General features: G+C 38.4%; 1 protein-coding gene across 1 annotated transcript in view; it reads right to left on the bottom strand.

Annotated features, from left to right (window-relative positions):
* Positions 1 to 23,944, bottom strand: part of ADAMTSL3 (ADAMTS like 3) — a 584,778-nt gene that overhangs the window by 483,572 nt on the left and 77,262 nt on the right. Inside the window, exon 3 of the mRNA XM_043989606.1 lies at positions 14,361 to 14,480. Within this exon, the coding sequence (XP_043845541.1) occupies positions 14,361 to 14,480 (120 nt within the window). The remainder of the gene's footprint in view (positions 1 to 14,360; positions 14,481 to 23,944) is intronic.

The raw sequence follows: 23,944 nt of genomic DNA, 5'->3' as shown, positions 1-23,944 counted from the left end.
TATATGGAACAAGTTTAATGGGAATGAAATTCAGTGACTCCTTCTATGGAACATGCTAAGAAAAAATGTACTGTATGACATATATGATATGAATGAGTGTGCCTGGGCTAAAAGCAGAATTCAATTTGTTGCAATTACTATTTACTTGTCTCTTATGTCAGCTTGTGAGCTTGTCTTTTTAGATGGCTAATACTCTTGAATATTTAAAAAGCATAACTCCATTTGAGCAAGATTACTCACTAACAAAGGAATGAATGGGCCAGATTCAAGTGGCTCGCTGCTTGAAACTATCATAGGCATTGGCCAAAAACAACACTGAGACATTTCTATGTATGGAATATGTAAAGAAGCTAAGTTTAGATGGTGATGAAGATGACAGCACATTGGAGAATGTATGGCTGCCTATAGCTTCCTGTAATGTAAATGTCAGAAGTAAGCATAAGCGGGGCAAGCTATAAACTATTACACAGATAACTTGGAAGACTCATGCAATGGTTTGATGCCTGCCAACAATTTAGCCCAAACTGCACATTCTAGCCAAAATACTCATGAAAAGTTCTAAGAAAGTTACCTTGCAAAATAATGTATTCATATTTCTTCCTTTTATAAATCAATCATTAAAAATGAAAACTTGTATTCATCATGAAAGGTTTAAGAAAAAAATCTCAGGAAAATACTGAAAAATTTAGGAAAATAATAATAGTTGAACCTTGGCCTGATGGAGTTAAAATATGGTGTTCTCTATTGTCTTTTGTAGTATTCTTCCTTGTATAAGTATTTTATCTCCTGTATTAGACTGCCAGCAATTTGAAGTCAAGAGTTGTATCTTATTTGTCTGTGTATTCTCAGATCTTTGTCCATTATATCTGTTCAGTAAATTTTGTTGAATGAATGAATCTAGTCAAAATAGTGCCACTCTAGTGGCACCCACACAATGTTGAAGAGAGGTGGCAGAAAGCCTGTGTTGTCTCAGGTCACCCCCAATGAAGGACTCACAAGATCACATGGACCAGAGATACACAGCTTTGATGGAAAGAATGCCCATGTATGATAATAATAATGATAATTACATTAATATAGTGCTTTAAGGTTTGCATAGAACTTTACAAATATTACCTAATTTTATCTTCACAACAACCCTGAAAAGGAGGTTCTATTTATCCCCATCTTACAGATGAGGAAACTGAAGCAAATTCCAATGAGATCATAGATACAGCTACACATTCAAGCATATGGTATCATTGATATCATCATCAAAATTTAAAATCACCCTTTGATCAAAACTTTTAAATTAAGATTAAGAACAGGGACAGCCAGGTGGCACAGTGGATAGAGCACTGGCCCTGGATTCAGGAGGACCTGAGTTCAAATCCGGCCTCAGACACTTAACACTTAACTAGCTGTGTGACCCTGGGCAAGTCACTTAACCCCAATTGCCTCACCAAAAAAAAAAAAGATTAAGAACAAAGAATGGTTACACAACTCACAAAACCACAGAACATGACAGGAAAGTTTTATCTAGTTCAGTCCCAGAAATCTGCCTCCAGGTGATACAATGTTTACACCTTTTCAGACTTCAGTCTCTTCTGGATTTAAAGATCTCTGAGGAATGATATAATCAAACTTCCTACTCTAGGAAGTACACCTTAGGAAGTGTGATATTCCTCTTATCTAATTTGAACTTGTGATTTCTCATATTTCTAATCTGTTACCCATGTGACAAGGTATTTGAAAAAAGGTCATGAGCATCAAGGTACCTGTATAGGTATGGTTCTGCCATTGAGGGAGTAAGCATTCAGACTGAAAAGGAAAAAAAAGGAAAAATTCATGGTTTTGACTTCAAGAAACTTACATTCCCTAGAAAAGAGTAGATAGAGGTCATCTGGCAGAAAGAGTGGATAGTGTGGAGTAAGAAATACCTGGGTTAAAATCTGGCCTCAAACACTAACTTTGTGACCCTGCACAAGTAACTTAACCTCTGACTCAGTTTCTTCATCTTTAAAATGAGTATAATAATGGTACTTATATCCCAGGGTTGTTGGTAAGATAAAATGGGATAGCATTTGTAAAGTGTTTTGCAAAACACTATATAAATGCTCGCTATTAAGTACAAAAATGTGTGTGTGTGTGTGTGTGTGTGTGTGTGTGTATGGGTAGGAATATAAATGGCTTGTAAAAGGTAGAAATGTTAAACAATTTGTGGAACCAATTTCTAATAGTTCAAAAAGATTTCAGGGAAGAGGTGGAATTTTAGTATCATTTTAGTCATTCACGGAATCACAGACTTTTAGAAGTGGGAAAAATATCAGATGTCATTGGATCATAAATTTAGCTTTTGAAGGTACTTATAAATCATCTAGTCTAGTCCTCTCATTTGGGGTGGGGCAATTAGGGTTAAGTGACTTGCCCAAGGTCACACAGCTAGTAAGTGTCAAGTGTCTAAGGCCAAATTTGAACTCAGGTCCTCCTGAATCCAGGGCTGGTGCTTTATCCACTGCACCACCTAGTCCTCTCATTTTTAAAGATGAAACTAAAGACCTGAGAGGTTAGGTGACTTGCCTAAGGTCACACAGATAGAATATGTCTTAAAAAGGATTCAAACCAATATCTTCCTGATTCCAAATCTAAGATTCTATCAACTAAACCACATTGTGAGTTCAACTTCTCTTTTATGAGTAGGAAATCTCTCTATAATGTATCTGGTCAGTCACATTAGCAGCAATTATCACTCAACTTAATTTAATAAATGAACTGAATTCAATTGAATGCATTTATTAAATCATAGCAGTGATGGAAAGTTCAATACTTTGCAAAGCAACAATCAGAACCGTTATGCAATTCTGATCATTAGAAAGTTCCCTCTTAAACCTGGAGGGTCTTGCGTGAGCTGATGATGAGTGAGATGAGCAAAACCAGAAGAACATTGTACACAGTATTATCAACATTGAGTGTTGGTCTACAGTGATGGACTATATTCTTCTCACCAATGCAATGGTACAGAAGAGTTCCAGGGAACTCATGATAGAAGAGGATCTTCAAATCCAAGGGAAAAAAAAAAAAGAACTGTGGAGTATAGTTGCTGAATGAACCATACTATTTCTTTTGGTTTTGGTGCTGTTTTTTTTTTTCTATTTTGAGGTTTTTCATCATTGCTCTGATTTTTTCTCTTATAACAGGACTAATGCAGAAATAGGATTAATGTTTTTATGTGTATATATATATGTGTGTGTGTATAGATATCTATATCTATATGTATATAGATATAACCTATATCATATTACCTGCTGTCTAGGGGAGGGGGAGGGAGGGGAGGGAGGGAGAAAAATCTGAAATTGTAAAGCTTGTATAAACAAAAGTTGAGAACTATCTTTACATGTAACGGAAAAAATAAAATACCTTATATGTTTTAAAAAAAAGGGACCCAGACAAAGAGGCCAATTTTGTTACTACCGTATTAAATTTAATATGTATCTTTTAAAAACAAGCTGCATATAATAGAAGTTCATAGTTTCATATACAATCCTCTTTTTTGTTCTTTATATATGAAAATGTTCATTGCTGATTATTAAGTTCATTACAAAAAATAAAGTTAAAAATAAAAAAATAGAAAGTTCTCTCTTAGATCAGCAAATTCTCCATTATTCCTATTTCTGTTTTACCAAACCCATGTTGAAGAAATCTCTCGTGTCTTCCAATGCTGGCCCTTCAAATATTTGAAGATACCAATCATGTCTCCCTAAGATTTCCAAACTAAATATCAGCTTCATCAACTGTTGATCTTATGAGACGCCTTCCAGGCTCAATGTCTTAGCTGTCCTCCTTCTGGACTCAAGGACTTTTAAAAGTTCCTCTTAAAATGCACTGTTCATAAATGGAAACAGTATTCCCTAAGGGTCTTCACTGACCCTCAGTACTGGCAACAGAGTTTGGAATACATAAGGTCTGATGTTTCCTTAAGCTCTCAGTATTAGATCCATTATGGATGAGATGTGCTGGACTGCAGCGATCTGCTGATGTCTATTACAGAGGCTGTTCCAAATAAGTCCTAGAAAAGCTTAGAATCAGAAGAGAGAAGTATCATTAGCTGGTAAAAGCCTACCTGGCTAAAACACAAGTTATTAGGAGCCTAACTGTCTAGCCATATTGAACAATATCATAGTGATCAGTTGATACCCACTTACATTCTAGTTGTTTGGAATAGGAAACAGGGCATCATAACTCATAAACGAATGGCTCTAGCCAATAACAATGGTCTCACAAAAACTGACCCCAAGAAGTCATGTGATTAAATTGAGGAAATGACTTTCTGTTGTTAATAGGGTTGATCTCCCTGGATTCAAATATCTGGAACTATCCCTTTAGAGAGGAGGAATGTCTTCGTCAAACCATTTCTGGCAACAGAGTTTGGAATACATAAGGTATGAGGTTTCCTTGAACACTCAGGAGGTTCTGAGAAGCAGGTTCTAGAAAGATGGTAAATAATTTACATATAACAACTAGACAAGAGGTAGCCAACAGAAGAGTTTTCTTTGTTGTTGTTCAGTGTTTCTTTCAGGTTGTGTCTGACTCTTCATGACCTCATTTGGAGCTTTCTTGGCAAGGATACAGGAATGGTTTGCTATTTCCTTTTCTAGCTCATTTTACAAATGAGGAAACTGAGGCAAGCAGGATTAAGTGACTTGCCCAGAGTTACACAGCTAGAAAATACTGAACTCAGAAAGATAACTCCTCCTTACTTCAGGCCTGATGCTTGACTACTTGAAAGTTTTCTTGATCCCATTAGCTGCTAATGACTTCTTTCCCTATGTTGTCATGAAGATATACCTATATTTTTATACATTATCTCCCCAAGATAATATATGCAACCCAAGTGATAGAGTTATTGCATCTTTGTCTTTGTATTACTACTGCGTGGCACATAGTAGATGCTTAATTAATACTTGCCAACAGATTAGGAAAGAGTGTTTTTCTTATGAGCATAGAACTCAAAACTGAGTTTCTTTTGCTTTCTGGCTCTCTCTCCTACTCATGCACCCTCCTATCCCTCAACAATTTTGGTTCAACTTGGAGTGGGGAAGTTCATGTGGCTTCATATCAACTTAGGTCCAACTAGTCCTAGAAGAGGTAATCTAATGCCATCCTGTGTCTTCTATCTTTAAGGTTACTATTGAGGATTATATTTGTTAAATTTTTATTGACTTGTATGTTAGAGACTGAGCTACAAATTTCCCTGAAAGTTCATGCACTTATTATTCCTCATTAAATCTTTCTTTCCTTCTCTTGTCAGCCAAATCATCTGTTTATTCAGTAGGGTTCAGTCTGCCAAGCATTCTATTGATCAATGCCGAAAAGATTTGTAGTTAAAAATAGCACTGGCCTTTAGAATTTCACTGGAGAAACTTGGGTACATCTTTCGCCAGATCTAGTAGAGAATGTGAACAAAGTTTTTAAGAGTAATGCTTTTAACAAAGTTCCAACTAGTTAGAATTCAAGAGAACTCAGAGTCCAGCCTCCTTATGTGATAATTGAGGAAACTGAGACCCAAGGAGGTTAAGTGATTTGCCCAAAGTCACATAGGGACTAAATGTCAGAGTATTAAACCCAGATCCTCTTACTACAGAGTCTTTTGTCTTTCCATGGTACCATGTTAAATAACCATGGTCTCTGAAGTGGGCTTTTCCTAGCTGGTAAAACTCCTTGAGGGGGCAGCTAGGTGGTGCAGTAGATAAAGCAGTGGCCCTGGATTCAGGAGGACCTGAGTTTGAATCCAGCCTCAGACACTTGATACTTACTAGCTGTGTGACCCTGAAGAAGTCACTTAACCCTCACTTCCCTGCCAAAAAACAAAACTAACAAAGAAACAAACAAAAAACAAACCTCCCTGAAGCCAAGGTTAAGAGTTTCTTGATTTTGTTTTTAGAGTTGACCCAGGGAGAGGGCAACTGGGTTCACTTTAAAGAATGATCACATAGTTTTTGTTAGACCACAGAAGGCAGAATTAGAAGTAATGGGTCCAAGTTGCATAGCCACAAATTTAGTCTAGCGGTAAGAGAGGGTGGGGGGTTTGGGAGGGAGAGGGGAACTTAATACAATTAGAACTATCCAAAAGAGAAATGGGCTTCCATGGGAGGTAGTGAATTCACTCTCTTAGAGGTACTCAAAGATGGAATTCTTATTAAGGAATGGGTTGAACTAATGACAATTCTACACCTTTCCAACTCTCTGATTCTATATTAGGAGTAAAGAACAAAGGAAGTGATGAAATTAAAGTAGCATTTTAAATTCTTCTGATACTAAATTTAGAATGTGCCACAGGATAAACAGATGGGAAGAAAGTAGACTGCAAAGAACATATGACAATAGTTTAAATGAAAGGAGAGAAGAACAACCTAGATGAAAGCTAAGATTTGGAAAATATTGAGAAAAAGTATGAATGTGAAGGTTAAATGTAGTCAGTCAATGGGTCAATCAACAAGCACCTATTAAGAACTTATAATATGCTGGGCCCTGTCTAGTACCAGTAATACAAGTTTTGATAGGGTAGCATAGGTAGCAGTTTAGGACAAAGACCAAACCTAGAAAAAAACACAGAGGACAGTAAAATCAAAACTATTACTTTGGGAAACTTGTCTCCATGGAACAAACAGTCTCCATGGATCAAACAGTCATTCAAAGGATGGTAGTGATAATGACAGTATTAATGAAGAAAATAATGAATTGTTAGGGGAAAAGGTAAGCAGGTTTTAGGTAAACAGGAGGTAGAAGAGAGAGAACAGTGGGACTATAGACTGGAACATAATTTAGGACTAGAGATACAGAATTAAGAGGTACCACAATACTATGAAAAGCACAATGGATTGGTTCAAATCCTGATTCTACCAGTGTGACCTTGGTCAAGTCATGTTACCTCTCTGATCCTCAGTTTCCTCCAATGCAAGTAAGTCTCTTCCATTTGTAAAGCCTATGATCCCTATAATACAGATAATAAACATCTGCATATAAATTATGAATGAGTAATGAATAGCCAATAAGGGAACAGGTATCCAGTAATGAGAGGAGAACAATAAGTTTCAAAAGATAAGGAGGAATAAAAGAACATCTCCAACAATAAAATATCTCAAACTGTGCTTTATTTCAATTTACAATAAGCATTTACTGTCTGCTATGTACCCAAAACTGTACTAGGAATTGGTCCTCAAGGGGTTTACACTGAAATAAAGGGGTATAACATGTGTACAGATAAATTTAAACTAATTTCAAAGAGGAAAGTGAAATAATACAGGGATCATGAAAGGCTTATAATCAAAATAAAAAGCTGAAATATTTGTGTGGTGTGTAATAGCTAATAAACTGATTTTTCTCAGCTATTATTCTGTGACACTGGTAGTATAAACATTATTATCTTCAATTTGGAGAGGAACCAGGTGCTCAAAGTAACTTAGCATCTTATTTGTGGTCATACAAGTGTTAATTATCAGAACCATGAACTTGTTCCCTGGTCCTCCAAATCAATTAACAGTGACTGCCTAAACACCTATTTACCTAGGCTTGATCTCTGTATAGTGGAAGGAGGAAAAAGAATCACAGAATAACAATAGAATCTCAGTGTTGAAAGAGACCTCAGAGGTCATCTAGTCAGGTCCTAAAAAAAAAGGATGAATCCTATCTATGACTTCCCTGACGAGTCATCATTCAGACTGTATTTGTAGCTTTCCAGTGATATGGAACCTTCTACCTCCTGAGACAGTCCATTCTATCTTTGAATAGCTCTAATTTTTCAGGAAGATTTCCTAATATTGAGCCAAAGTCTGTCTCTCTGAAACTTCCAACCATTACTCCTATTTCTGCCCTCTGGGGCCAAACCAAACAAATCTAATCCCTCTTCCATATGACAGCCCTTCAAATACTTAAAACAATCATGTCATTCCCTCTCCCTGCCCCCCCATCTTCTCTTTGCCAGCTTAAACATCTCCAGTTTTTTTTCCAACAGATCCCTGTATGACAGAGTTTTTTGAGTCCTCTCAAAATCTTTCTTCCCTTCCTGTGAATGACCTCCAGTTTAATGTTAATGTCCTACTTAAAATGTGGCACCTAGAACTGAACCCAATTTTCCAAATGTGATCTAGTCAGGACAGAGTTAGCCTATACCTCCCTCATTTTGGACACTACACGCTTCAATTAATGTAGCCTGAGAGTATATTAATTACTGATAAATTGAGATTACAGTCCACTAAGATCTGAAGGCATTTTTCTCAGGAATTATTTTCTAACAATGCCTCCCCCATCTTGTAGGTGTGTGGTTGATTATTTGAACCCAGGTGTTAGACTTTACATTTATTCCTATTCAATTGACTTTAGGCCTTAAAATGATTATACTGGTTGGGGAACATCCCCACTGACCTCAGTTTACAAAAATGGAGAATGAACCACTAGAAAGTTTAACCAGAATAATAATTCTCTCATTTGCAACAGAACAAAAAATAAAATTCTGAACTTGAGACTCCCAGTTTCTAAGTCTACCAAAATTCAATTGTTTAGTAGCAATTCCAAAAATCTATTAATTCTAGACCAAACTTTACCCAAATGTAATTTCAATGTTGCACCAGTCAAGGAAGAAATTTATAAGCACTTCATTGAAATAGTTTTACTACATACTAAATGGATTAAATTTTCAAAGTATATGTTCATTTATAGAAAGAAGCACTTTGATAATTAATATTGAATTTTAATATCTTGACATTTTAAAAATGGGTTTCAGAGTAGGAGGAGTTAACACATCTGGATAATTCTTAGAATATCTCTAATTGATATGATTCCTAATTCTTGCTAGGAGCTAAGTGTAACCCAATAAAGTAGTCTACTAGTCTTCAATCTTCAAATCCTTGTTAGACAACAGGATCCATAGAATTCATTTTATGAAAACAAAAATTCAGGGCTCCAATTTGTTTATGCAGGAAAGAAGTATAATAGAGCAAAGTCTATCATCCAACTTTTGCCACTAGCTAGATGGGTGATTTTAGGCAAGAAACTTAAGCTCTCTGGGATACAGTTTCCACATGTTTGAAAAGCAGAGGGTTGGACTTGGTTATTGCTAAGGTTTTCTCCAGCACTGAAATTCGCTTATTCTTCAAGTATTTTATTAAATGGATGAGCCGGAACACATACTGAAGCCGTCCTCGTGAAGAAAAACCATCCAATTAATACACTGTAATGAAGACTATTCTGCTTGGATTTATTCAATTAGGTTGAACAAATACTGACTTCAATAGAAACTGCTTCACCCCCAAGCATGATATGTATTGGCCTTTTTTTTATGGGTCTTGTTAAATGTAGCCCACATTGCAGCTGTGTTTTACTATTCCTTACGTTATTAGTTTTCCAGATGTTTAATCTAGGAGACATCCTGAGATGAACTGAAGGTCTTCTCACTAATGCATTTATGAAAAAAACACTTACTTAAAAACTCATTAAGAGATACATGTACAAAGCATATCAATTCCTGTTTCTAATTGTTTTTCTTTATGACAAAAAACAATTCTGGAACTGGGATGGTTCTAAGAAATCCTCCTTAGGTACCTTCTGTTTGGAAGTTAATGGCTAAATCCCACAATGAAACTGTTCTTCTAACAGCCAGACAGACACCTTTACAGCCCAAGTAGAATTTCCATATATCTAATGAGAAAGTTTCTTGTACTCAAAGGGAACAGCTATAGAAAAGCTTCTCATTTAGTAAGAAGCACGGTGTGGACCCAAAGGTCATGAGCCTGACAGAGTAAGATATGATTAGGTTTCTTTTCCCAGCTCTGTCACTAAACCACTTGTATGATCATAGACAAGTGACTTCAGATCAGAGAACTAGAGCTGGAAGGATTTTGGCAGTCATCTCGTACAATCCCCTCATCTTCCTGCTGAGGAAACTGAGGACTCTCTGAGAGGTTAAGTGACTTCAGTGGATCACAATACGACTGAATTTAGAGCTGGATGGGATCTTAAAGGCCATCTCATCCAACCCCCTTATTTTGTAGTCAGTTAGTCAGTCAACAAGCTTTTTTTTTTTTTAGTGAGGCAATTGGGGTTAAGTGACTTGCCCAGGGTCACACAGCTAGTAAGTGTTAAGTGTCTGAGGCCGGATTTGAACTCAGGTACTCCTGACTCCAGGGCCAGTGCTCTATCCACTGCGCCACCTAGCTGCCCCCAACAAGCATTTCTTAAGTGCCTATTACTTACCAGTCATTTTGTTAGGTGCTACATATACAAAGGAAAGAGCAAAACTCCCTTTCTTCAAGAGATTATATTCTTTTGCGGAGACAATGTGTACATGTGTATAGGCATACATAAAATCAATACAAGGCAATTCCTAGAAGGAAGGTACTCTTAGCAGGAAAGAACAGGTAGTAGAGGAGCTGAGTCATGAAAGAAATCAATTCGACAATGTGGAAATGAAGAAGGGATGCACTCTAGGCAGAGGGGGGTGGGGTCCAGTACGAAGGCGTGGATTTGGGATGAAGAGTCAAGGTCATGTTTGAGGAATGGTACAAAGTTCAGTTTGCTTAAAGTGTATAATATGTAAAAGGGAATAATGTGATAGTCATAAGTAACATGCACAGAGAGCTTTATCATTTTCAAGGGACTTTCCATTCTCTCTGAAATTACCCCCAGTGTCTATATATAGTTGTTTACATACTTTCTGCCCTTTAGACAGTGAGCTCCTTGAGAATAGGGCCTGGCTGGTTTTTGCTTTTCTTTCTTTGCTCAGCACTGGCATATAGTCAGTGCTTAATAAATGTTAGTTGACTGAAGTCAGGTTATTAAGGGCTTAAAATGACAAAAGATCCCATGTGATATTTGACCCCAGCGGTAACAGGGAGCCTATGGAATAAATTAAGTTGGTGAGTGACACGGTCAGATCTTCACTTTAGAGAAATCACTTTGGCAGCTATATGAGTAGAGGACAGACTGGAGCAGGGACAGCCCTGAAAGGAGGAAAACAGGGGGTGAAGAGTTGTAACTAGGGCTATACCTGTGAGGGTACAAAGAGGGGTACCTACAAGAGAGATGTTGAGCAAGCCAGGAAGTAGGTGAATTGCCCACAGTCACGCAACTAGTAAATAGCAGAGATGTAATTGGAACCCTAATTCTTCGATGCCAAAGCTGGTGTCCTTTCTAGTGTACCATGCTGTCTCCAGTGACACAGGTAGTGTGTGCCCTGGCATCCTTTAGGACCAAACTAAAATCTTATTATCGACAGGAATCCTTTCCTAGGGGCTCTTAATTCCACCATCCTCCTCCCTCTTTGAATTATTTCCTATTTTTCCTATGTATCACCTGTTTGTATATATTTGCTTGCTTATTGTTTCCCCCATTAAATTTTGACAGGAGTGCCTTGATAGTCCCTTGACTGCAGGGACTATCTTTTGGATCTTTTTTTTGTATCTGCAGTGTTTAGCGTAGTGCCTGGCACATAGTAGGTGCTTAATATTTACTGGCTGACTGATAGGTAGTAGGAGCAGAGATAGGATTCAAACTTAGGTACCATGACTCCAAGTTCAGCACTTCCCACTTCACCACTAGGTCCCCCATAGCTTTCCCACTCTAAGCCTGTCTCCTTATCAACAGAATGAGGGGATTGGGCCAGTTGATCTCAAAGGTTCCAGCTCTAGGGGCAGCTAAGTGGAGGAGTAGATAGAGCACTAGCCCTGGATTCAGGAGGACCTGAGTTCAAATCCGAACTCAGACACTTGACACATTCTACCTGTGTGACCCTGGGCAAATCACTTAACCCCAATTTCCCCACAAAAAAGAAAAAAAAAAGGTTCCACCTCTAACATTCAATGACTGAGCTGGTTACATAGCCCTATAGTCTTAGAAACCACTTTCTCACACAGTCATTCTAAGAGGGAGGCAGTGATATAACGCATCAGATCTATTTTACAAGGCTCAGGGAGGTGAAGTGATTTGCTTCTTGTCACAGAGCTAAGTGTCAGGACTGACATTCAAACTCAGTTCTCTCACCAAATCCCATGCTCTTCCCCTTTATTCCATACTAAATCATAATAGCTCACATTCATGCGGTGCCTTAAGATTTGGAAAGTCCTATAGCCACAACAACCCTATAGGCTAGTTAGTACAGGTAGCATTATGCCTTTTTTAAAGATGAGAAAACCAAGCCTCTGAGAGATTAGCAACTTGCTGAAAACCACATAGCTATCAATTACAAAGTCAAATCTTCTGACAAACCTAGTCCATCCCATCAAGCCATACACTACCTCTCCAGATTGAATCTTTGTTGGCCAATCACATGGTCCTAACCCAAATGATTCACCCTTCAAAGCAATCTCTAATTCTGTCAGTCTAATACTTCTAAAGAATAGTGTCCTATTTCCTAGAGCTTCCTTAAGGGGAAGATTTCTTTGAATTCTGTTTTTGGAACCCCTGTCAAGCTCTCGTCCCATGAAAAAGCTCTGAGTTAACTCAGAGATAGCTCTGCTACCAACACTCCTTGTTACACATGTGATTACATGAAGAAGTTATTGCCTCTAAACAGTACCTACTACGGTCCTGTGTTATTTTTTCCTCACTTTGGAATACCTGAAGGTTCACTAGGATTTCTCTTCCATGGGATCCATCAATTAGTAATATTTTATAACTGGATACAGTGAGCACTTAAAGTCAGAGAGAGCCAAGTTCAAATTTTGCCTTTGATTCTCAATAGCTTTGGAGCCCTAAGCAAGCTACTTTGCTTCTGTCTGCTCCCAGTACCACCTATGGGATTATCAAGCAAGGCACAGGCATGCTACAGATATGCATTAGTAAGGGGAGGTCCCACTTATCAAATCATAGCTCCTTTGTGTATTCCTGATGTCCATGGTTCAGTTTTAGGGAAATCAACCTGAAAATCCCCTGAAAACTTCCACCCTAAGCCTCAGTTTTCTTATCAATAATATGAGGAGACCAGGTTAGATGGTCCCCTGGTGTTCAGGTCCACTTTTTCTTATTCCCAGCAGGGTCACTGGTACCCACATCTTCATATATTCCTCTGCGTATTTGAGTTTGGAAAATATAACTGGCATTCTTTATATAAACCTGGACAAGCCCCATTCACTTGTAAGATCAGATAGGCTATATGCCCTTTCCTCCTGCATTACAGCATCTGACAAGGGTGGAACTTTGTGCTGTGATGATTCTATCATATGATATTGAGAAGGCAAAAATTCATTGTTTGTAATACGTGGTACTGCTGTCTAGCTCCCTCACTCCGCCCCCCCCCCAAAAATCATAAGTAGCATCTAGGAACTACTATGCATTTTGGATTTTCAGTTTTCTGTGGTGAATGGACGAATAAGAGAAAAGAAATTTTGTGCACCTATAGTGACAAAGATTCCCAAGATATAAAATTCTCAACCCCAAACATGTACCTTTTCTCTCTCCCTGAATCTGCTTAGAATGTTTCCACTGAAAAATATACCTTAACTGCTGATTTCCACATAGATCAGGTCTACCTGGTAGGGTAAAATGATATTTTAAATATTTTCTTTGAAGTTTGGGACCGTAGTTCTGACTCCTTGTTAGTCTTACCCTATTCCTTTGGTTTAATTAAAAGAAACCTATTTTAAGTACCTATGAATGTCATGCTAGCAGATCACACATGGTGTTCAGTAGGGCTTCTGGAAAACAATGTGCTTTGAGTCCATTTTTACTGTATGCCACACACTTTCCAGCTCTGAATTAGCCCTTTCCCCCTGGATTAATGGGGTTTCTTTCTCTTTTTAGAAAATCTTTTTATATTGTTGTTATGCTAAATATAATGTATCTGTGGAGTACTGGAGAAGTCATTACCACTCTTTAATTATAAGATGCATGACCTGTTATTTTCCAGACACCCAATTTTATACCTTACTCCCCCTCTCAATTAGTTTCTCTGAAGTTCTCATATTAAAACGTGTAGGATCACTGATTTCTGGATTAACTAGAGCTATAAATTGTAACACCAGTAAAATTCCAACATGGTGAAAGGTTCCCGGCTGTGTAACAAACCACTGCACCCTATTCAGGCAGACACATTTCAAAAAATGTGAACTGGGTTACCTAATCTGTTTATAGAAGTATTCTTTCTCCCTCCCCAGCCCCCAGCCCCAAATAAAAATATTTTAAATGAATTTTCACACTATTTTCATGTTTGAATGTAAGTCTGTATAATATTTCAACAACAAATGACCTTTCATTTCTTCATGACTCAAGTTATGTATCAGGTAGGATCAGTAGGAAGTAGAAAAGTAGGATCTATTGTAGGAGATTTTACTTTTAATTCCAATTACTGCATAATCAAGCCAGGTCCAATTATTATTACATCATTTACCGACCTGATCATCATAACGGTAAGTGAGGAACTGTTCCCCCGTCGTGTCTTCAAGAAAACTTCCTTGGGGAGAAAGGGCAAACTCAGGCAGGAAGTATGCCCCCGGAGACTTCTCTGCTCTTACCTAAAAGAAAAGATCACCCCAGTCACATTCAGGTCTCAGGGATCACACCACCCATGTAAAAGACGATGGAAACATGGGGAAAAGACATTCCAAGATGAATCATGAACAGATGCCTTTAAGTGGAAAGGAAAGGCTCTATGGGAGCAGGAGAGATTTTCAGCAGCAGCCACAAGATGTCAGGAGTGAGATTCCCAGTTAAAGCAGGCGTTGCATTTGTCTGGCAGTTAAGGAGGACTACTGATTTCCAAGAAATTAAATATTAGAGAGCCTAGAAAAATGAAAACTACTTGTTGCCTATATCACAGTGATCGTCCAAATTTGGCACCCTGTATTTTTATTTTCCAGCAGGATTCAGATTCTTGCCTCTTGATATTCATTTTCCAATTTTCCATTGCCTTGTTTTCTCACTTCTGTAGCATAACAACCATCTGTGTGAGGTTTTAAAAACCTTTATGTTGAGTCTGAATGCAAATCAGAGGCTATGTTGTGTCTGAGTGGCCCAGCCCTGATCAAATGTTACAAGGTTAACTTTATTCAACTTAACTTATTCAATAAGGACCTATTAAGCATGTGTGATACATGCTTTGGATACAAAGAAAAAAAAGAAAAAGAAAAAACCTTTGCCCTCAAGTATCTTACATTCTACTGGAAGATAAAACATACATATGCATAAGGAAATACAGAGTTTTGTGTCCTCAGAAGGGATAAGCTACAAAGAAGCAGATTCTCAGATCAAACCAATATCATGCAATATCCTGGCTTACCTCCTTCCTGAGACTACCTGTATTGCTAGAGGACTTACCCCTCTTACTGTCCATACTAGACCAGCGTCTGGGAACCGAGGTTGAAAACCCTGCTCTGAAGCTTATTGTGGGAGGATATTGTGGGTCTGTTTCCTCATCAGTAAAATGGGAACTAATTATACTTAGAGTAACTACTTCACAGGATTGTTATGTGGAAAGTACTTTAGAAATGTGAAAGTGATATATCATGATTATTACAAGACGTGGAACTGTCATTCTGATAAAGAATGATGTATACATATGGTCTTCTCTCCCCAACCCCGCCAAGAAAGTCTGAAGCATCTTTCAATCATGCATGCATACATAATCATGTATGCATACATAAAACAAATATTTCCTGAATATCTATTGTGCTAAATGGGTACCATAAACTAGATCTTTGCCAAAGACTAGATGATTATTATTATGTGACTATCCACTGTAAACCCTCACTGATGGCCTAACAAATCCTAGTCCTGGCTCTGTCACTAATTAACTGGATGACTTTGGGTCACTTATTTTAGGGCCTCGCTTCTTTGTCTCTAAAATTAGGGAGTTGAACTTGATGGCCCCTAAGGCCCCTTCCAAATTTCTAATTTCCTCTGTCCTAAAATTTTTATGCTTCCCATAGTCTGCTTCCCTGCTGACATAGTCTCATTTCCCACACTGGTCCTCTTACTTAACACATAAGAAACTCACCTCCTCCCCCAACTCTAGTCACTTGTTTATCCAATAAACCCCAATCTTTCCCTGACAGTCACTTGCTGAGAGGGGCACCACATGTCTGAATAGGCAGGGAGTGAATGAGGGAAAAATGATTTTCTCTCATGAATGGGGAACAAAGTGAGAATAGGAGAACTAGTCAGGTGCAGAATCAAACACAGCAAAGGGAGACAAATATTAGTTGGCCGGAGGGGATGTTTGGCTAGCAGTGCATTGGCTTGATGGGAGGAGAAAATAGGCCGGAATGGTGTATAATTAATAGGGGTCAAGTCTGAGACCAACAGAGAGGAGTAGTAGGAAATTTGACCAGGGATGAATTGATGTCAAAATGAACAGTGCTGATACTAGGGCAGGAAGATAAGCAGGGAGGGTATTTGTTCCTGAATGAATCATTAGGCCATCAATCCTAATGCTACTGAGAGGCATTATGGAATAGTGGCAGCAGAACTACATTTAGTCAGGAAGACCAAGGTTCAAATTCCACCTCTGACCTTTACTAGTTATGGGACCACAGACAAATCACTTAATCTCCCTCTCACCCTCAGTTTCCTCTTCTGTAAAAATGGGGGGATAATAGCTATAGTACCTATTCCATAGGGTTGTGAAAATAACATGAGGAAATATATTTAAAGCATTCTACAAACCTTAGCACACATAATATGTATATGTCTATATGAATTATAATTATTATTACCTATCCTTCATGATCCAGTTTAATCACTTTCAATTTCATGAATATTTCTGTGATCATTGCTGCTCCCCCAAATATCTTCCTCCTCTGATCTCATAGCACTTAGTCATTTTCTTTTTTTTAATCTTTTTATTTTTTATTTTTGGTGAGGCAATTGGGGTTAAGTGACTTGCCCAAGGTCACACAGCTAGTAAGTGTCAAGTGCCTGAGGCTGGATTTGAACTCAGGTCCTCCTGAATCCAGGACCAGTGCTCTATCCACTGAGCCACCTAGCTGCCTCCTGCACTTAGTCATTTTCACTTGGATCCCAAGATTACAGATTTAGAGCTTGAAGGAATCTTAGGCCACTGAGTCCAATAGGTTCATTTTGCAGATGAAGACACTAAGAGAGTGATGTTCACTGACTTGTCAAAGGTTAAAGTGTAATAGAAACTCAGATATTCTAGGGTTCAGAGGGTTCCAAATTTATTACTCTACATCACAGATGTTTCTAAAGTGCCCTTCCCCTCTCCCACCCAGCACACTGAAATCAGGAAATGTTTAATAAAAATACAATACAACAGAGCTAATGTTAATTTGTGGTTTTCTATGACAACACACAGCAAGCTGGGATCCATTTGAGTTTGACATGACTGTACTCTACCATACTCCCTTTCCTAGTAATATAGCATTTTCTGGAGACACTCAGAAGCTCACAGACCATCAGATATAGAAGCTGTCTAAGAGATGCTCTGTTCCAAACTCCTGACTTCACAGAGACTCAGTGCATAGAAATATTGCCCTTCCACTACTCCCCCTCCCCACCACTCCAATGAATTCTGCACTGTTGTCTAACATTAGTTCTTTTTATTGTTGTTTTAATTCTAATCTCTAGATGTTCCATTTGCTGAATGAAATAGGTTTCCAGGTCTGTAGATGTTCTGACTTGTTTGAAGTAAAATAGTAAGTCACTTCATTTCCAAAGCTATATGCTACCTGCAGCAGCACTAAGCAGGATCTTACTGGCTAGTTAAAAATAGTGCTATCATTCTGCCAGTGACCCAGTCTCAGAGAATGTTATCTCTCTTTGACTCTCTCCTCTTCATTATCCCATTATCTGATCACTCCCCAAAGCCTGTCAATTTTTCCTTCACATATTTTCTCCCCCAAATTCCATTTTTACTAGCAGCACCATAGGCTGGACACTCTACTTCTTATCCAAACCATTACATTAGCCTCCTAAATGGTCTCTCCAGCTTCAGATTCCCCATCTCTAGTGTATTTGGGTATTTTAAATTTATTAAAACAACACTTTCATTCCCATATTTCCTTGTTTTAAAATCTTTATATTTTAGCTTATCATGCACAGTACAGTCCAACCACGTAATCTGGCATTGAAAGCTCTTCAAGGTATGGTTCTCACCATCTATCCCTCTAGATTCAACAAAAATGTTACCTTCTCCATTGCCTTATCTAAGCAGTCCAGTCAGTCAATAAGCATTTATTATGTAACTGCAATGTGTTTAGCAATGTGCAAAGGACTGGGAATAGAAAAAGAGGCAAATGACAGTCCCTGCCCTCAAGGAGTTCACAATCAAATGGAGAGGCAACATGCAAACAAATATGCATAAGTAAGCTATATCCATGATAAATAGGAAAAAATTAAGAGAGAAAAAGCACTAGAATTAAGAGGGGCTGGGAAAAACTCCTTGTAGAAGATGGGATTTTAGTTAGAACTTAAAGGAAGCCAATAGGCAGAAAAGAGGAAGGAATGAGAGCATTCTAGGCAAGGGGATGGCCCTAGAATTAAGCTGGTAGTAGCCGCTCCCTCTTCTTTCCCATGAAAATGCTAATTATTCATTTGGTATTTTTTATACACTGCCTTGAGCTGTAGTTATTTTTTCATGTTTGTGTCATCTTACTGGAATCTCAGAACTGGAAGGGACACCTCAAAGACCAATGAATCCAACCCATATTTGAACAAGAATACCCTCTTCTACATACCCAACAAGTGATCAACCAACTTCAGCTTGATGATACCTAGGCAGGAGAAACTCACTACTTGTCAGAGACAACCCAGTTCACTATGGAATACTTGTAACAGTTAGAAAGTTTTCCTTATTTTATGCCTAATAGGACTTCTTTGCAACTTTCATCCATAATCCCCAATTCTTCTCTCTGAGGTTAATCAATCAAAGTCTGGTCCCTCTTCCCTAAACCACTTTCCAAATACTTAATAATAAAAAGAAGGATTCAAGGCAAGGTGGCATAGTGGATTAGAGAGCTGACCTCAGGGTCAGGTTCAAATCCCACTCCTGACCTATACTGACTAATTCTGGGCAAGTAACTTAACCTCTCTCAATGGCCCAAGCAACTTTCTAAGACAGTAGTTTTTTGTTTTGTTTTGTTTTGTTTTGTTTTGTGTTAAAACAGTAGTTCTTAACCCCAAAGGCGTCCATGAACTTAGAACTTTGAATATTTCAATAACTGTATTTCAATATAATTGGTTTCCTTTGCAATTCTATGTATTTTATCTTAAGCATTTAAAACCATTATTTTGAGAAGAAATCTATAGTCTTTACCCAGCTGCCAAAGGGGTCCATAAGAACCCCTGACCTAAGTCTCTATCTAAATTGGAGAGCAAGTGCTTATCTGTACTGGTAAAGGAAGTCCCTCACATGGAGCTCCCAATACTGATAAAACTGCAGGTCTGGTCAAATAATAATAATAATAATAATAATAATAATAATAATAATAATAATAATAATAATAATAGTAATAATCAGGAGTCTGTTGGAGCCAGCTCTAACCAGCTCTGGAGAACAGATTGTTAAATTTTCAATGTGAGCATTTACGCCCAGGAAATTGGCTACAAATTAGGGCTTATTTGCTCCATTATTGATTATCTAGACTTAATGAAGTATTAATACTATAGATTAAACTTAAAAGTAAGTTATGCAGGGGCAGCTAGGTGGCACAGTGGATAAAGCACCGGCCAAAGATTCAGGAGGACCTGAGTTCAAATCCATTCTCAGACACTTAACACTAACTAGCTGTGTGACCCTGGGCAAGTTGCTTAACCCCAACTGCCTCACCAAAAAAAAAAAGTAGGTTATGAATATATTTTCCCAATACAGTAAATCAAGCCCTTTCCCCAACAATCACCCAGGCATATCACAGATCCACAAAAAAACTTTTAACAATATTTTCAATAAACAAAAGCATTAAGTCATATTCGTAGATCACACCAAGCAGTAAATGAAGGAGAGAGCATTCACACTCAGGTCATCCAATATTCATTCTAATGTTCTTTTTGCTCTACCACACAGGCTCCTCCTATACCCACCTTTTCATGATTATCATTGACCTTCTAGCTAAGAGAATTGGGAAGGGCAGTTAGCTCCAAGAGCTGCAAGGTGATTGAGAAAGAACAAAGGGAAAGGAGTGGGAACAGAAAGAAGAGTGACTGGATAGAAGAACTAGACCTGAAAAACTCAGAGGCCATATGCTGCAGATCTCTCATTTTGCGGATAGGAAATTAAAGTAAGGAAGTTGTAACTTTCTCAAGATCATAGAAGTCACTACCATCTCTTTGCTGATGATTCTCAAATCTACCTATGCTGCACTGAGATCTCTGCTGATTAGCCATCTGGTATCTCCAACTGCCTTCCAGACCACTCAAACTAGAAGTTCAGTAGACACCTTCAATTCATCATGTCCAAAACAGCACTCACTATGTTTCCCCCTAAACCATCCCTCCCTATGTTCCCTATTACTATCAAGGATAACACCATCTTCCCAGTACCTCAGGCTAACGACCTAGGAGCCAGCAATCCTGGACTCCTCCCTATCTCTCACTTCCCATATCCAATCTGCTGCCAATGCCTCTCAATTTCACCTTTGCAACATCTCTCGAATATGCCCCCTTCTCTCCTCTGACTCTGACACCACTCCAGTACTGGTCCTCATAACCTCATGCCTGGATTACTGCATTAGCCTGCTGGTGGGTCTGCCTGCCTCAAATCTCTCCTCATTCCAATTCATTCTCCATTCAGCCACTAAAGTGATTTTCCTAAAATGCAGGTCCAACCATGTTCCCCACCCCCACCCCCGCCCTACCTAATAAACTCCAGTGGCTCCCTATTGCCTCTAGTATCAACTATAAAACCCTCTATTCAGCATTCAAAGTCCTTAAAAACCCAGCTCCCACCTACCTTTCCAGCCTTCTTACACCTTACTCCCTGGCACATATTCTTTAATTCAGTGACAATCGCCTCCTGGCTGTTACATGAACAATACCTAGCTCTTGGCTACAGGCATTTTCTCTAGCTATTCCTCATTCCTGGAATGCTCTTCTCCCTCAACTCTGGATAATGACTTCCTTTAAGTCCCAACTAAAAATTCTTTTATTGGAAGCTTTCCCCAACACCTCTTAATTCTAAGTGCCTTTCTTCAGTTAATTATTTCCTCTATCTCCTATACATAGCTTGCTTTGTATAGTTGTATGCCTGCATGTTGTCTCCCCCATTAAGGGACTTGTTTTTTGCTTCTTTTTGGAACCCCAGTGCTTAGTACAGTTCCTGGCATACAGTAAGTGAGTATTAATTAACTTAGCGAATGTTCACAATGGAAGGTGAACCGAGGTCCTCTGATGTGGGAATTATGAACCACGTTGTCCTCAGTCAGGGTTCTCTGTACCTCTGAGGTTGTGGAATGGGATTCCTTAACAGTGAAACGAAGCTCAGTGGTCAGGGCAAAGAAGCCCTGATACTCTCTACTCTCACCTCTGAAGCAGGCACATAAAACCAGTTTTAAAAACGGATGACAACCACTGTTGTTGGAGTTGTGAACTGATCCAACCATTCTGGAGAGCAATTTGGAACTATGAACAAAGGGTACCATCGCTAGGTGTAGATCCCAAAGACATCCCCCCAAAAGAGAAAAATACCTATTTGTACAAAAATATTTATAGCAGCTCTTTCTGTGGTGGCTAAGAATTGGAAATCAAAGGAATGCCCATCAGCTGGGGAATGGCTAAACAAGCTGTGGTATATGATTGTGATGGAATATTATTGTGCTATAAGAAATGACAAGCAGGATGATTTCTGAAAAGCTTGAAAAGACTTATATGAACTGATGTATAGTGAAGTAAGAAGAACCAGGAGAAAGTTATGCAAAGAGACAGCAATATTGTTTGATGAAGAATTGTGAATGACTTAACTATTCTCAGCAACACAATTATCCAAAGGATTAATGATGAAGGATACTATCCACCTCCAAAGAAAGAATTGATATTGCCTGAAAAGAGGCTGAAGATGCTATTTTTCACTTTCTTTCATTTTTTTCTGTTATTCAAGTTTTCTTATAAAAAATGACTAATATGGACATTTTTTACATAATTGCACATGTATAACCTATATCTGATTTCTTATTGCCTTAGAGAGGGAGGGAGGGGAGAGAGGAAGGGAGGGATAAAATTTGGAATTCATAACTGAAATTAAGAATGTTTATTATTTTAAAAAAAGAAAGGATGACAAGTCTCATTTCTGCCTCATGGCATCCCCAATCTGCAGCTGACTAGAAGGCAGGCAGATCACACGTCCATATGGGGCCATGGAACCCAAAGTTGTCCAACAGGAGAGAACCTCTAGATTCCCAAAGTCAGAAAAGTAACAGGGATCCATCCACTGGCCAGGTTGGGGTCAGGCTGACGTCAGCAATAAGCACCCTCCTCTCTCCTTCCCAATAACCTCATAAAAGGCTTTTTCTGTTTCTGTAGTTAGAGGAGGAAAAAGTGAGTATTGTTTGTGGCCTCCAGTAGCACATACCATTTTTCCTCTCCTCCTATCTCCCAACTAACATTCTGAATTTTGACTACTGTTAAACAGCTAAATCCTAACAATGACTTTGCTGTAACTAGTTAGAAACTAGTTGGGTTTTTTTTTTATTGCATCAAAGAAATTTACTCTAAAAATCCTTGGTGATCATTTAATGAATACAACCCTTTAATTTTACAGACATAAATACTAGAATGAATGAATGAGGCCCAGAAAGACATAGTTCTGAGACCGAATGGAGACTAGGACTCAAGACCCAGGACTCCTCTTATTATAATGACTCTTTTCCCTACTCTGGATTGTCTACTTTATAACATATGAAGCAATGCATCGAGGGTGGTTTCTACACATCCCAATCCCTACCATCAATGTGGTTGTAGAATTATTTCTTTTATCCTGGAAATAACATAAGCAATAATTCCTTCAAATACCAGAGATAACCACTCTATACAACAACACTCAAGTCTTCCTTTGGAAAGATACTTTGTATTTACACAAGACATTCTCACTCATCTTTATGTTTTCCCATCTGTGCTCTTTCATGCGGCATCAATAAGACATCATTTCCAGCATTCCATGAATTTGTGCTAAATTCTGAAAAGGTGATCTCTCTAACTTTGTTTAAACTTTGCAACGACCATCATGCTCTTTTTATTTTCCATTTTACGTTCTAGACAAATTGGCCTATAAAACACTCAGATGCTAAACAGAGCCCTGGTCTTATGGTTTTATGATTTTTTTTTTGCTTTTGCAAACTAACTGGTAACTATAGGGAGGCAACTGTGGTGTTTTGGGAAGAGCCCTTATTTGGGAATGAGAAAGATCTGTGTTCAATTCCCTGGCTCTCCCACTTTCTTCATCTCTGATTTGAAGCAAATCACTTCACCGCCTCTCGGGGCTTCATTTTCCTCATCTGTAAAAGGATGAAGTTGGCAAGTGATTTGGAAGACCCCTTCCAGGGCTAAATCCTATGATCTTACCTTCTTAACCTTATTTTATGGGGTGGAAGGAGAGAGATTTGGGCTGCAAAGCTTAAGTCATGATCCTTCTGCAGCCAAGAAACACTTCAAAAGGCATAGCAAACTGACAAACCAGGGCCTTGGAGGCTAGCTCTGTAAGAGATTCATTCTGTCTCTGTCTGGCTCTCCTTTGTCTCCTTCATTTCACAAATGAAGAAACTGAGGCCCAGCAAAGTTAAAGGTGGAAGTTAAAGGTGACACAGGTAAAAATAAAACATGAAAGAGACAGAATTTTAATCCAGGTCCTCTGATCTTGGAACTTGGGCATCTCAAACTGAGCATGTCCAAATCAGAACTTAGTATTTTCTCTCAAAATCTACCCCACTTAATATTATCATCAAAGGTACCATCATACTTCAAGTAAGCCTTGTTTATAACCTTGGTTTGATTCTAAACTTCTCCCTCTCCTTCACCCCACACATACATTCAACTG

Source organism: Dromiciops gliroides, chromosome 2 (genome assembly GCF_019393635.1).
Source record: "Dromiciops gliroides isolate mDroGli1 chromosome 2, mDroGli1.pri, whole genome shotgun sequence".
NCBI lineage: Eukaryota > Metazoa > Chordata > Mammalia > Microbiotheria > Microbiotheriidae > Dromiciops > Dromiciops gliroides.
Note: the sequence above shows the minus strand (reverse complement) of the source record. Positions and strands in the feature narration are given on the sequence as shown.